This window comes from Diceros bicornis, chromosome 2 (genome assembly GCF_020826845.1).
Source record: "Diceros bicornis minor isolate mBicDic1 chromosome 2, mDicBic1.mat.cur, whole genome shotgun sequence".
Taxonomy (NCBI): Eukaryota; Metazoa; Chordata; class Mammalia; order Perissodactyla; family Rhinocerotidae; genus Diceros; species Diceros bicornis.
In genome coordinates, this window is record NC_080741.1 from 34,838,310 (window position 1) to 34,853,324 (window position 15,015).

The 15,015-nt window shown below is 42.7% G+C and overlaps 1 protein-coding gene across 2 annotated transcripts in view; it reads left to right on the forward strand.

Moving 5' to 3' along the window:
• Positions 1–15,015, forward strand: part of TGFBR2 (transforming growth factor beta receptor 2) — a 105,302-nt gene that overhangs the window by 86,385 nt on the left and 3,902 nt on the right. For both annotated transcript variants that reach the window (XM_058554309.1, XM_058554299.1), the window contains exons 7-8: positions 672–813; positions 13,174–13,301. In XM_058554309.1, the coding sequence (XP_058410292.1) occupies positions 672–813; positions 13,174–13,301 (270 nt within the window). The remainder of the gene's footprint in view (positions 1–671; positions 814–13,173; positions 13,302–15,015) is intronic.

The following is a 15,015-nucleotide window of genomic DNA, read 5'->3' on the forward strand; positions in this document are numbered from 1 at the left end:
CTATTATTATTATTTTCACCATAAATCTTGGAGTTTCAGGAATGAAAAATATTTAATTTGCAAAAGCAAAAATAAACATCTAAGATATCACAGATGTTGTCTCCTAGGTTATCTGCAAAGATATTATTGTATAATATGATGACATATATATCATGGGACTAGATAAGATAGCTCTAGGGTTTGGCATTTCCTTATTTTGGCATGATTTTGTTCATATTCTTTGAAAAGTTAGGGAGAAAACACCTATTTTTGAAAATAATTATATAAGCTGTGCCTTTCTGCGCCAGTCTCATTACTTAAAAGGTCATTGTTCGGGCCAGCCTGGTGGCGCAAGTGGTTGGGTGCATGCGCTCCACTGCGACGGCCCGGGGATCGCCGGTTCGGATCCCGGGCGCGCACCGACGCACCGCTTGGCAAGCCATGCTGTGGCGGCATCCAATATAAAGTAGAGGAAGATGGGCACGGATGTTAGCCCAGGGCCAGTCTTCCTCAGCAAAAAAAGAGGAGGATTGGCAAATGTTAGCACAGGGCTGATCTTCCTCACAAAAAAACAAGATCATTGTTCTTTTTAAAGATCATCTGCTCATGTAGGGGACAAATATCAGCTATATTTTGAAAATAAAAATGCAGCTGGAATTAAATGATGGGCCTTAATGTCTGTTTTTCTTTAGGTCGGAACTGCAAGATACATGGCCCCAGAAGTTCTGGAGTCCAGGATGAATTTGGAGAATGTTGAGTCCTTCAAGCAGACGGATGTCTACTCCATGGCTCTGGTGCTCTGGGAAATGACATCACGCTGTAATGCGGTGGGAGGTATGTATGGACCACCATCATGGTGCAGTGGTGGACGCACCTTCAAATGATGTCATGTTATTTGCTTCAAGCATGGTTCCAGGATTACAAAAGAGCTAACCCCACAATGAGAACTAGTTGAGATCTGGTAGTGCGCAGCCATTCCAGAATGATTTGGAATTATGCTAGAAAGCCTAGGTTTTTAAGCTGAAAGCTACATTTGGAGCATAAGGCTTTTTATCTCCTTTCTCGAAGTATAATTACTTTTCTCTTGATACTTCTCTCCACAAATATTTAAATATACGGCAAGAAATGAACACTAATAATATTTATAAGAATTATTTCTACTTATCAAATGGATAATATTATTCAGAAAATTGTCTGATTTTGGTTTCTTTTTGTATTTTAAGGTTTTTCAGAATTATAAGGTCCAGAGATGGATTTGACTTAAAATTTACTTTTATAGACCTGATTTTCCTTTATTGGGCAAAACAAGGAGAATGGTTTGATGTGTTTGTTTAGGTTTTGAAGAATCTAGTGAAGAGCAGTTATTGAGGAATGCAGTATTCTTTGGGAGTACAGGGAGGATGTCATTGTTTTAGAGACTATTGTCCCGTTATCTTCCCGGACATGAGAATGGCTGAGGTCTACGTGACTTTACGCTTTTCTGACTCCCCTTTCAGTAGTTTTCATCGGGGTCTTAGCGTTCACCTTGGAAATTAACGCATCCCAACCTGGTCCTGACTGGCTGCTGAATCAAGCCAAGCTAACTCCAATTTTATTTTCACCTCTTGGTTTTTTAATAATTTGAGACTTACAGAATTATTCCAAAAATAGTACAAAAAGTTTGCATATGCTCTTCACCCAGCTTCCCCCTGTATTAACATCTTGCCTAAATCATAATACAGCTATTGAAAACTGGAAATTAACATTGGTACAATACTGATAATTAATCTATAGAACTTATTCAAATTTCCAAGTCCCCAGAAATGTCCTTTTCTGAAACAGGATCCAATCTATCCCATGTTCATGCCTCCTTAGTCTCTTTCAACTTGTGGCACTTTCTCAGTCTATCTTTGTCTTTCATGACCTTGACACTTGTGAAGAATTTAGACCAGTTATTTTATAGACAGTCTCTCACTTTGGGTTTCTCTGATGTTTTCCCATGATTAAATTGAGATTGTGCATTTCGGGCAAGAGTATCACAGAAATGATGTTGAGCCCTTCTCAGTGCCTCACATCAGGGTCACAAGACATCAATGTGCCCGATTATTGGTGATGTTCAATTTGGTCATTTGGTTAAGGTGGTGTCTGCCAGTCTTCTCCCCTCTAAAGATACTATTTTTTTCTATTTGTAATTAATATATATCTTTTGGGAAGGTACTTGACCTGTTTCTAAAGATACTAAATGCCTGTTTAATAAGGATGATAGGCCTATTTCTTATCATAATTTACCTGCCAATTTTAGGATCCATCAGTAGTTCTTCCTGGCAACAATTATTACTGTAATGTTTGCCTAACAGTAATTTTCTGTTTTTGTTATCCCTTCTACATTTATTAATAAATATTCTGCTGTAAGGAAGATCTGCCCTTTCTCTCACCACCTCCTACTATTTATTCATTTGATTTTGTATTTATATCAGTATGGAGTTGTGGATATTTATTTTATTCTATGAGTCTCCAATATTATCAGTATTTATTTTGTTGCTCAGATTGCCATAGCTTTGGTCACTGGGCCAAACTACCCAACATTGTGCTGGATTTGGTTGGCGCTATTGCTGGCTCTGATTCTTCATCCTGTTTAGAACTTTTTTAGTGGACTCTCCAGGATGGGTCCAGGTCACCCCCTCCCACTCAGAACCTTGCTGCACCTTCGCCTATATCCCTGGGTCCCTGCATGGGGATGGCATTTCCTGTCTAGCTGACACTGCTATTTTCTGGTTTCCTGCCTAAGATTTCTTCCCCCGCAGCACTTCCAAAAGTAACTTGGTTTTTCCTTGCACAGTAAAATTTGTTTAAACAAGTTTCAGCCACTGAGAATGATTTTCTACTTGAAAGCTTTGACAGTTCTAAAATGAACCCTTAGACCGGTCTGAGTTGTGTAAGAGATGGTGCTATTGTCACTGTCAGAATAAATTTAGCTAGATTTTGGTATCTTTCCTATCCTTTCAAACCTATTATTCTATCAACATGAGCTGAAGGTTGTGTCTTTGTCTTCCCCTCTGTCAGTGAGACGAGCTTCTTAAGGCCCTGGGTGAGCTCCCTGCTCTCATTGTTATCAATGACTGAAGCCCTTTCCTGTTGATATTTGCTGAGTGTGGAAGAATTTGGGCTAATGTTGAAGAACCGAGTTCACCAACTTTTACGAGGTCTAAAAACGGATACAGCATAAACAAGTTTTCCCAAGGAAGGAACAGGATCTCATTTGTTCAGCTAGACTCCAAAAACCTTTCATAACCTTTAGGAAAAGAACAGACGGCTTTTGGGGAACCGGAAAGAGGCCATCCCTGTTCTTTTTGTTTGATCTTAAGCCCGCAGTCCTGTTTCTCCCATCTCCGCTCAGGCTACAAAAACCAGTTTTATTTATCTGTCCTCACTTTGGTCCAACAGAAAGCCCTTGACTTGATTAAGTGAAGTGAACTCATGTATTAAGCCCTTTCTTTTACCTTCTTTTGAAAGCATTGATTTTTTTTCTTTTTGGTACATCTTGAAAACCTTAAAGACAGATTTTTAGCCTAGTCTTAATTTCAGACTTTTATTTTACATTTAAAGAAAGGTATATAAAGCCTGAAGATAGATATGTTCCCTCCTAGCTGTTGTAGAAAAACACATGAAAAGGTCTTGCTCTCAAGAAGCATGTAGTTTACTAATGAAACAGATATTTATTTTTTCTCCTTTACTTTTTAAAAATTTGCATATGCAGACACATTTCTTACCTTACAAATAAAAAAAGATAATAATTCCATCTAGTTGATGTTAGGCTTTAATTTATAAGGTCTAAGAAACAAGGCAGGATGTAAAAGGGCTTTTTCTTAAGCTTAAACTTCTTTTCTGTCACAGAAATACAACACATCTAAGTACTATTTTTCATTGACAGTCTCATTTCAAAAAGGAAATGTGGACTATGCCTACCTTAGTACGATAAATTATAGATCGATATTTTATTTCACAGCATAAGTCAACTAATATTCCATTCAGTTTATTCTGAGAAGCAGAACATTGAACTGAATGAAGTAGGATACTAAGCCTCAGGGGCAGTCTTGGGGGAGAATGGGAAATTCCAGCTTTCCTGCCTGTAGGTGACTCCATTCTGTTCTTAGGGTTGAGCCCAACTCTTCACATGGACGCTAAACCCGGCCCTTCTTGCCTCTCTAGGCTCACGTCCACACGGCACTCTCATTCTGCATTCATCATTCTCAACGTCCTTTAGGGCTCACCTCTAGGCCTTGTCTCGTGCCATTTGCTGGGAATGGAACACAGAAATAGACTGTTAAACAGGCAAATGCAGTTGAGTTGTGATTAGTGCTGCAGGAAGCTAAGTCAGGGGGCACAGGGGACTGAGTGCCCACGTCGGCTAACGGGAGCGCGACAAAAGGGTCAGGAATGAGAGTTAGGTCAGCTCTCGAAGGGACAGTAAGACTCAGGCATGTCCTCTTGAGTTACTTCTTTATCAGCCAGGCTCTCCTCTGTGCAGAGCAGTGCAGGGAGACCCAAGAAAGAGACAGCACTGCCTGGAGAAGCCTCACTCTTCTCAGGCGAGAAAATGCAAATGTGATAATAGCACCCTTCTAGCCACCGGGTACAGCTACTTTAGCACAGAATTCCACCTAGAAGCTCAAGAGATGGGTTGTCGTAATTGAAGAAAATGGTCAAAAGGTAAAGACTTTCTGGTGGAAGAAGGTCTGGTCCACATGAGGAAAGCCACCAAGGAATAATAGCTCCCATTAGTTGAGCACTTGCTTCATGGATCAGCTCATTTGATCTACCACGAACCCTTTGAAGTATGTACAATGAAGTATCCCTAGCCATTTAGGCCTTTGACTATAAGCTGACGCACAGCAGCCTGCCATTTTACAGATGAGAAAACTGAGGCTTCAGGGGATGGGAAAGTTGTGGAGACAGGAATCAAAGCCCTGCTGTCTGACTCTAGCCCACAGGCCCTAACTTTCCTAGTCCAGTGCTGGCCTGACCAATGGAAAACATGTTTAATAAATGGCAGCCATGGTTACCATTATTATTATGGATGGGGTAGTCAATGCTATTTTGTGCATCCTGGCCTTTGACTCAAAGGCTTTCTGGAAGTTCCTGGCAAGACAGTCACGCGCTTGAGGAACAGTCAATGATAGCCTCACTTCTGCGAGTTTCCAAAGATTGACTTTCCCATCTTCTCTGGGTGAATCTCTGTTAACAGAATCACAAGGCTGTTAAATTCTGTAGCATGTTACAGGCTCAGTGCCTTATAGTCTGAGATAACTTCCTTTTCCTTATTTCTCTGAAGATATAGTCATTCATTCATTCGTTCACTCAATAAGTATTTATTGAGTACCTATTGAGTGACAGGCGTTACTCAAAATGCTAAGGATATAGCAGTGAAAAAAGACAGTCTGTGCCCTCAAGGACAGGTCTAATAAAGAGCTAATATTCTAGAAAGACAGGTAATGAACAAATAGGTGTATAATATAACACGGGAGGAGAGGTGGGTATGGTGATTTTAGAAAGAAAAATAACTCAGAGTTGGGGTTAGATAATGAAAGAGGGTATCATTTCAGACACTTGGATCATCTGAAAGAATACAAAAGAAAAACTAAGAAAACAGGTCTTTCGGAGTTGTTTGAAGACAGAACAAGATAGAAGGAGGTGATTGGTGTGTTCCTGTTTTATGAAGAAGGAGAAAAGTCATGAAATCGCCATTCAGCAAGGTCAAACTCAGAGACTGGTTCTCTTCTACAAAGAAATCTCCATGGGGCTTTCAGTTTGTTTGGTGTTCATGCAAATGTTTTTATTCCTTGGTGTGGTATGTGGGAGGCGGTTGCAGGCGGGTCCCTTTCAGGCTCCCTTTGGCGAGCACAGCAGGCACACTATTCACGTCATCTCAGCCAAAACTGGCCCGCAAGCAGACCCACTTCCAAATCCCTAGCCATTTAGGCCTTTGACTATAAGCTGACGCACAGCAGCCTGCCAAGCAAGTATTTAGCAAGAGGAGAAACACAGCCCCAAGAACAGCTCCGGAGCATATTGTCAGCTCGCTGCCGTCCTGTGAGACAGACAAAAAGTACAAATGAATCAGAAGGAAAAGAAAGGGAGAAAAACAAAAAAAGAAGGGTGAGAGAGAAGGACTGAAGAGAGGCTAGGATTAAAGAACTTCGTTTTCCTGCGTGTCAGGGGAGGATAATTTGAAAGGCAGATATAAAAACTCAGGAGTACGGCTTCGGGGAAGACTGTCAACAACTTTGCTGCACTGTTAAGTAGGAACTAGAGTCCAAACAACAGCTGTGTACCAGATGCTGACTTTCAGGGGAATGTCATTGCTGTCCCAGAGACTTGCCCTCTGAGTGTTGCAGAGCTGGGAATTCAGACGCAAGCATGGTCTCTCTTAAGAGTCTTCTGAGAGAAATGGAAAGAAGCTACAAGGGCCCCCGAGAAGGGGTGGCTTTCATCACTGAATATATTGTGGGGAAGGCAGGGGGAAGGGTGTTGGAAAGAAGAGCAGGTTGTTCTCAGGCAGTGAAATAAAGAAGTTTCTAGGAGAGATGTTTGAGGCACACAAGGAGATCCTGAGGTGTTCGGCCTAAGTACACCTGGCAGGGAAGCAGTCTGAGGTGAGACAGGGACTTGGTTTGAGTAAATAATTCTGCTGTGTGGGCGTCTGCCTTGGCTTGGGTGTCCCAGACCCTGGAACAAGAATTTGAGTGTAAGTAGTTTATTGGGGGAGAAATCTCAGGAAATGCCAGTCAGAGAACAGAAAAGTGAGTCAGGAAAAGGAAAGAAGCCAGTAAGTGGTGTGTTATCAAGCAGGTCACCACTGTGGACAACTGGAGCATAATCCTGCTGGGGACCCTGCAGCGTCACACACGCACCTCAGCATCACACCTCCCGATGCACCAGGAAGCTGGGTGTTTATCTTCCAACTCCCATCTGTCTTTGGTTGAGGGCTGCTCCTGGGGCAAGTTTTGGGAGGGTGAACTCCACCCCAGTGTGCCCAGCCTGCCCGGGCGTGGGAAGGGCAAGTGCAGAGGGTTGTGTGGCCAGCGGTCCTATGGTAGTATCCTGAGTAATGATGCAGGGCATGTGTGACTTCTCTTATTTTGTGGACATAGAAATCAAGGCACAAAGTGTTGACATCTCTTTTCCAAGTCCTCATATCTAGTTTATGATGACTCCAGGACAAACACAGCTAATAATACCCCTGCTTATGGTGCGTATTGTTAGCCCTTTAAGTGCTAAACTCAGTCTTACTCTCTAAGCTCTTGGCTTTTTTTCTTAAAGGCATTTCTAAAGTTTTTTTACAGATGGTTCTTATTATAGGTTAGCCAGGTATAACACTCTCTGAACTAACCCCACTCATCCCTTAACTTGCTTTCTCTGCACTTCTTCACAGAAGGAAGCCCTGAGCCTGGGTACCATTTGATTAAATGCATAAAGAGGAACTCTAGAAAATACTGCATTAATTCTATTGCCAACCGTGCCCTGATCTGGTGTCTGTGGTGTAAAATGCGACAGTCTCGTTTTCCCCCACTTCCACTGCCACTCATTTCCCCTGCTTCCCTAAACCCAGGGTGGACAAGTGTTTGGGTTTAGTGTCAGTAAATAACAGCAGCTAAAGAGAGTGCTGCTGTTTGTAATCGGTGGTTTTTTTGCCTAGCTTGTTTAGAAATTACAAACCATAACCATCCACTAGGACCCATAAGGTTCCCCTTCTTGGGGTCATAAGATAGGGAGGGCCTAGCCAAGGCAAGGAGGGACACATTAGTCACATTCATGATAGGCATTCTCCCACCTGGGGCTGCCCCAGCTGTGCTTATGCTGATTGGAGGAGACAGAACTCACTAAACTACTTGGTAGAGAAGAGACAGCATGAAAGCTTCCGAAAAAGGCAAAGCCACTTTGTCAGAGTGACAGTAATACAGTATGCAGTTCTGAATGCTCTTCCCGGAATCCAGTGCGTGCTTTGGCGTCAGTTTTCTCAACTGTAAAGTGGGGTATTGGATCACGTCTCTGAAGACTCTTCAGTATTCTCTGTCTGACTCATTTGAAACCCTTAAAATATGTTTAATTACTTTAATAACTTTATTAATTTCCTCTGTCAAGATGCAACTCATATTCCCTGCAAAACGTGGAAAGCAATGCTGCTCCAAGTGTGGTCTGTGGAAGATGCTGGTCCTCAAACTGGTTGTTTCAGATTTGTGATGTGATGAGGACAGAAACCAAGAGTAGGTGTTTAGTATCTTTAATAGTAATTCGATGTTGCCACAACCGCCAAGTGGGATTCACTTTTCTTGTAATTCATTTCTACAGTGTTTTACCAAAGCCTCAGTCCCCAGTGAATTTTGGGCAAAACACCGGGTCTTTTAGGAAAACTAGATTGAGAAGTGCTTATTTATAAATAATAAGGGAAAAATTTAACTCACTTGTAGTCCCACCATTCAACCTAAGCCACTTTTGTGAAAGAAACTAGGTGTGGGAGTGGGAGAGAGATTGGCTTTTCTCTATATCCATTTATTTAGTAATTTCGTAGTTTTAATCACATACATTTTCTAAAATAAAAGTATTTTAAGCACCAACATGAAAAATAAATAAATAGGGATAAAAGATACGCAGTTTGGACCCTGCGATTTTGCCTAAGTGGATTAAGCATCTCAGCCTCTAGATGCCTGAAACCAAGGGAAGAAAGTTGGAGTTGCAAAGTCCCAGCCACCAACTTTTTGCCGGTCACCAACTCTGCTCGATTCTGCAGTGCTGTCTGGGTTTCGGTGCATGAAGTTCCCTCCTTGGAAGGACCATCAGTGCCCACCTGGCTGGCAGAGGCTTCTGCCCACTTACTGCCTCTTCAAGGGTTCAGGCTTCCACCCAGGTGCCTGTGGCCTCCTCCTTCAGCTGAGTCAAAGTGAATGTCCAGGGTATTCTGAGGGACTCTGAGAAGAACTAAGGAACAATCAGGAAATGGCCTCCAGGAAGGAATGGCCTCCAGTATAATGTGTATCGGTGATCATCCTCCATGTCCTAATGGAGTCCCCAAGAATGGCATTGCCTTAGCCAGACAAGGGAAAAAAAAAGGCGTCGCTGCCTGAGGGTGCTTTTCATGACTGCCACAATCAAATATCAAAGCTGGTGACTGAGGGGCAAATGGACCCACACTGCCAAGCATTGGGTCATCTTTATACACATGGGGCATGATAAAAAAAACTGGATGGGAGTAGGATATTCAAAATGAGGGAGAAAAGCAAAGAAAGAGCAATTGTAAAAATACATAGTAAGACAAAAAGCAAACTTAGCTGTTTTGGAAAATATATATTAAATAAATGTGACTTTTCCCAGGAGTTAAAGAAAGGTCAGCTTAAAATGTGCATACACAAGAGACTACTTTAGTATTAAGGGATTGGAGTATGCCAGTTTGGCCGAATGACCACCCCAGACTTGTCTATTTTAAGCTTCGAAGGAGGCAGGAGATTCATGGATTCATACTCTCCTAATCTGGCTCAGGGAGTCAGTCCCTTTTCCGGCTCCTTTCAGACTACCCTTGACTTCCCTTCCCTGTGTAATCTCCCACAAGTCAAAGATGGGAAGCAGACTTCATATCCCTTGGGAATACTAGAGAATCTCACAACCTCCCAAGGTTTTAAGAAAAGTAGGAAGTAATCCAGTTAAAATTCTCTTTGCTCTGGGAAAGGACTGTTGCCTTTGTCTTCTTTTCCACAGGAACATTCATTACTTTTCCATTAAGCAGGAAACGTTCCCACACCTCATGCCCAGTGCCATCCTCTCCCAACTCTCCCCCATACCCTATGGAAACCTGCTTTGGTCCATGCAGAAGTTATGAAATTAAAGTAAACGCTGTGGTTTATGTGACTTTGAAGATTAGGACTTGGAACGAAATAAATTGGCCCCGGGTTATAATCTCAACTACGAAGACTTTTTCTTTGTTCTCAAAGAATCTCAGCCGTGAGATTGACACCTGGGATTGATTCTGATCCTGGCATTTTCCTCCCCTCATTGTGGTCACCCCCTCCCCCTTCTGAGCATTGCATTCGCTGTGCTATGGAAATTGTCGATGGGTTAGTACTTTCAGTTTCTCGAGAAGAGGCCACATCGAGGCTTCCTCAGGGTGGCTTGCGACCATGGTCAAATGGCGTAGCTTAGCTGAGAGACAGACCTGGGGAGAAAGGAGAAAGCACTTTCTTGGCAGCTGTCTTAGACCAGCTTTACTAGAAGTAGAATCTGACACAAAGATTTTTGCACAATGATTCATTGAGGACAAGGTCTCAAGAGAAGGAAGTAAGAGAAGCCGGAAGGGGAAGGTCAGCAAACCAGTAGTTTGGGGAGAGGTCTAGCCTCAGCCTGATCTCGAGCTCTGGAGCATTGATTGCACCACAGTTATCCCCTCCAGAGGCAAGAGGGTTAGACTGTGAAGACTCCCACATTCATTTGTCATTAGCTAAAGGCTGCCCCTGGGGGTAAGGCTGTCGTGTTCCAGAAATCTCCAGGCCAGGCAGCTCCCATCAGCCAAGAGCAGGCCTCCAGAGAAGGATGAAGGTGTGAGCCCTTAGGACTTTACCACCTGCAGAGCTGGGGTCAGTGCTCTTGGCTTGGTAAAGGGGATGTAGGCAGGGCGCCAACCGCATCTGCTACAGCTGCCAAAACAGTTGGAAATGGAGAGTCAGTGGCCTGATACATTATCTAAGGAGCAATTTATATCATATACAAATGCTATCTATTATCTTATATGGTGTGTATACATACCTCAAGGCATGGCACTAAGAGGGCATCCTATTTGATTAGATTGGATTTCAAGATAACTCTGAAGGGCAAAAAGGTCATTCCATTCAGCCCTTTTATTTCACAGAAGAGAAGAATTAGGTCAGAGTAAACCCTTACTGGGAACCAGCTCTGATTCTCAGTCCTCTGCTTTCGCTTGAATTCAACCCAACTCATAATTATCGAATGCCTACTATGTATAAAGCACAATTTTAGGCACTGAGCAGGGAATTGCAAGACACAAAACTCAGCCTCTGCTTGGGCCTTAAGAATTTATAGGCTGATAGAAGATAAGAGAATGAAAGAAAAAAAGAAGAATATTATGCATATCAAAATTCAAATCTCACCCCAAGAACAGTATGGATTAAGGGCTGTGGGCACTTGAAGGCAAATGTGGACGTACAAAAGGATGGTACGTGCTTATCTCGATGTAATGGGAGGCCTTCATCCCACATTTCCCTATATTTCAAACTGCGGAAAAAGAAAATATCCCACTAGCTCTTCTATTTGGGCAAGGCTGAAGAAGATAAATATGCAGATAGGGTTCTAGGAGAGGGGGAAAATAAACTAACAAGAACAAGCCATCCCTTTTCAAAATGTCATTTTGCCTTGAAAGCTTCTTCAATTCTTAGCCTGGAAGGGCAAAGTATTGAAAGTTTTACTCATTAAACAAGATGATTTTGAAGCTAAAGGTCAAAGGTCCTACTACTTTAGAGAAAAACCCCTTTCAGCTCCGACATATTTTAGTACTGGAGTGTTTTCTGTCTTTTAAATTGTCCTCTGCCACACTGTCGTGTATATTGGTCTGCCCATTTAAATTAGTGTTGTTTTAAAATTCACCCAGAGTTTATGCACTGCCACTTTGGACAAGATCTAAGATTCATTCATTCATTTGTTACTCAACAAAGCATTTATTGAGAGCCTACTGTATGGGATGCCCTGTCATAGGTGCTAGGAATATAAGAATGAGAAAGGGACTCAGAACCTGCCCTCAAATGCTCACAGTCTAGTTAGGTGAGACAAACAGGTGATTATGTTAAAATATAATACATGCTGAAATAGAGCTCTGCTCAGAACATCTAACCAAGAATGGCTTAGAGGATGTTCAAGGATGTTTCCGTAAAGAAATTGACCTTAGTTGAAAGCCGAAGCCCTAGTGAAGAGTTACATCATCCTCTGTTATTTTCTTTATAGTATGTATCATTGAAGGAAAATTATCTTTTAATTATTTATTTATTTATTTATTTTTTCCCCCAAAGCCCCAGTAGATAGTTGTATGTCATAGCTGCACGTCCTTCTAGTTGCTGTATGTGAGATGCGGCCTCAGCATGGCTGGAGGAGCGGTGCGTCGGTGCACGCCTGGGATCCGAACCTGGGCCGCCAGTAGCGGAGCGCGCACACTTAACTGCTAAGCCACGGGGCCGGCCCAGAAAATTATCCTTTAAATCTCATTTGTCGATGTTATTGTTCATCTGTCTCTTCTGGCATCCCACTAAAACAGCGTTTCTCAGCTTTTTTTTCATCATTGCTATCGTAAGGAGCCTTTTAGACAGTTTTTTTTAATCACCACTCCTCGTGAATTTTTTTCCCCATGGTAAAACATGCATAATATAAAATTCACCATTTTAATCATTTTTAAACCAGCATTTTCACTAGCATTAAGTACATTCACAATATTGCTCAACCATCACCATTATGCATTTCCAGAACTTTTTCATCTTCCCAAACTGAAACTCTGTAAACATTAAACAATAACTATCCGTCCCTTCTCCCCCAGCCCATGGAAACCACTATTCTACTTTCTGTCTTTATGAATTAGCCTATTCTAGGTACCTCCTGTAAGTGGAATCATGCAATATTTGTCTTTTTGTGGTTGGCTAATTTCACTTAGCATAGTATTTTCAAGGTTCATCCATGTTGTAGCATGTGTCAGAATTTGGTTCCTTTTTATGGCTGAACGTCCTCTTGAAATTTTAACACCACATGTTGAGTCTGTTTATGTACTGTGCACCTTTGTAGGGTCATAAACCATTGTAATATGTAAGATTTTTCCACTTCCCAAGAACCATTTTGCCCCCTTGGGGCAATGTCACCCCGTTGAGAATGGCTGTGTTAAAATGTAAGCTCTGTGACCTTTTTGGTCTTGTTCTCCACTCTGCCCCCGGCTGTTAGCACAGCACCTCGCACATAGCAAGCGCTCAACAGTCATTTGTTGATGCTTCTCAAGCTCCTTCCACAACCACTCCTTCCTTTATTTTAATCCACTGTTATTAAAAATTGCTCTTAGAGAATCGCAGATGTATCTTGACACTCAGTGCCTCATGCTGCCCCGCCAGATTCAACATGCTCGTTTCCCCCGGCTGCACACACCCTTCTCAATGGCCCTGTGTTTGCCTGCTTTCTTAACAGAAGTGAAAGATTATGAGCCTCCATTCGGTTCCAAGGTGCGGGAGCATCCCTGTGTCGAAAGCATGAAGGACAATGTCTTGAGAGATCGAGGACGACCAGAAATCCCCAGCTCCTGGCTCAACCACCAGGTGAGGAGTGGCTGTTTTGAGGGGTGCATAAGATTCATCTGAGGTAACTTCTTAGGTAGGAGAGAATTCTGGGATATTGGGCTTCAGTTTGAGGGCAGGTCCCTTTGTGTTCTGTGATCCTGTCAGGTTTTGTTTATAAAGAAAATTTCACTGCAGTGGGATGAGCCGGTTATTGTAAGTTCAACCAGTAGGTAGATACAACATTCAAAGAGGGCTCACAAATAATCGTTTGAAAGGTGTTTGTCACGTTGTCCAAGCCCCTTGGTTTTGGGTTAGAATATTTGTTTGCAGCCTCTGCCACTCACTGCCAAGCCTTTACATAGGGAGTTTATGTTTTCTTCCCTTCTGGTTCCAAATGTTTTCTTCTGGGAATCTTCAGCTCTGGAAGGAAATAGTTAGCAGAGGGAGGAATAAGCAGAGTTTGTCAGCCAGCTGGACTGAGAGCGGCTGCGGTGTGCTCGAGGTCACGTACAGGCTGTGCACACAGAGTTGGGAAAGAGGAGGCCGGCTCCTCGCTCTGAAATGAAAGAAAGCAAAGAGGAATAGGAACATGCAAGCGAACAAACAGGAAATCTGTTGGTTTGGAACATTCTAAAGACTTCTTAATTTTTCTTTTCAAGAAATGGTAGCTAAGGCCATCCAGAGCAGGGCAGTGGTCTGGCCTTACAGTGAGACCTGTCCCAATTCTTTGTTTGGGGGCATTTTGATGTGGACAATGGTCAGAGGAAAAGAAGAAAGCGATAGTTTGTGAGAGGGAGACGTCTCTCTGAGACACCCGGGAAAGAGCCATGAATGAAGAATGAGACAGAACGGTGTACCCCTATTTCACTGACCAAACTGTTCTTTCTACTGAGTAGAACCTTTTATTGCCTCCTTTGGATGAAGTCTCTTATCCAGCGAAGGTTGGGGCTAAGTCATAGGTTTTCCTAAGGGCAAGGCAAATTCAGATAAGAAACACAAACAACAAATCAGGCGCAATCGGGAAGACAGATGGAGCAGGAAGCCTGGTCTGTGCCAATCCTGGCCTGGAGCTGCTTCGGCGGACAGACCCTGAGGAAGTCAGGGCAGAGCATGAACCAGGCCTTGGTAGCTCAGGGCTTCCCCAGGGTTTCAGGCAAAGCCCCTTTGACTCTGAAAATGCAAGACTGTTTTGCGATAACTCTGAAATCAGCAGACACTCGTGTTGTTTCTCTAAACTCTGTTGCCTCCTCCGCTGTACAGTTCTTGTAATGAAGCCATTATTCATGATGATAAAATTCTGGAAAGAATTTACATAATACATTTTTTCTCTTAATGAGATTTGTTGCCCTATTGATTTCAAGTTAATGCTTAATATTTAATTTAATTTACTGCCTGTAATTACAGTGCCAGAATAAAATAAATGTTACTTGTGTACCAACAATAATACTCCACTCTTAACGGGGCCATCAATCAATACCGTCGATTAGGTGAATTATACAATTAATGCAACATCATGAACTCACAGGGCGGGAAGGGAGGGAGAGGCTTCTAGGTGTGTTGAGAAAGTTACTGGTACTAGATGGTGGGCAGGAAAAGTGCTGGCTCTCAGGGCAGTGTGGGGATTTATCTGTTCCACCTCGGCCACCGGTGTGAGGGATTGCTGGTGACAATGTTGAGCCCCTAATTGGCAGGAGCACACTCAATTGCCACCTATTGGGCTATCTGTTTAAGCCCTGCCTGCTTTATTTTCAAA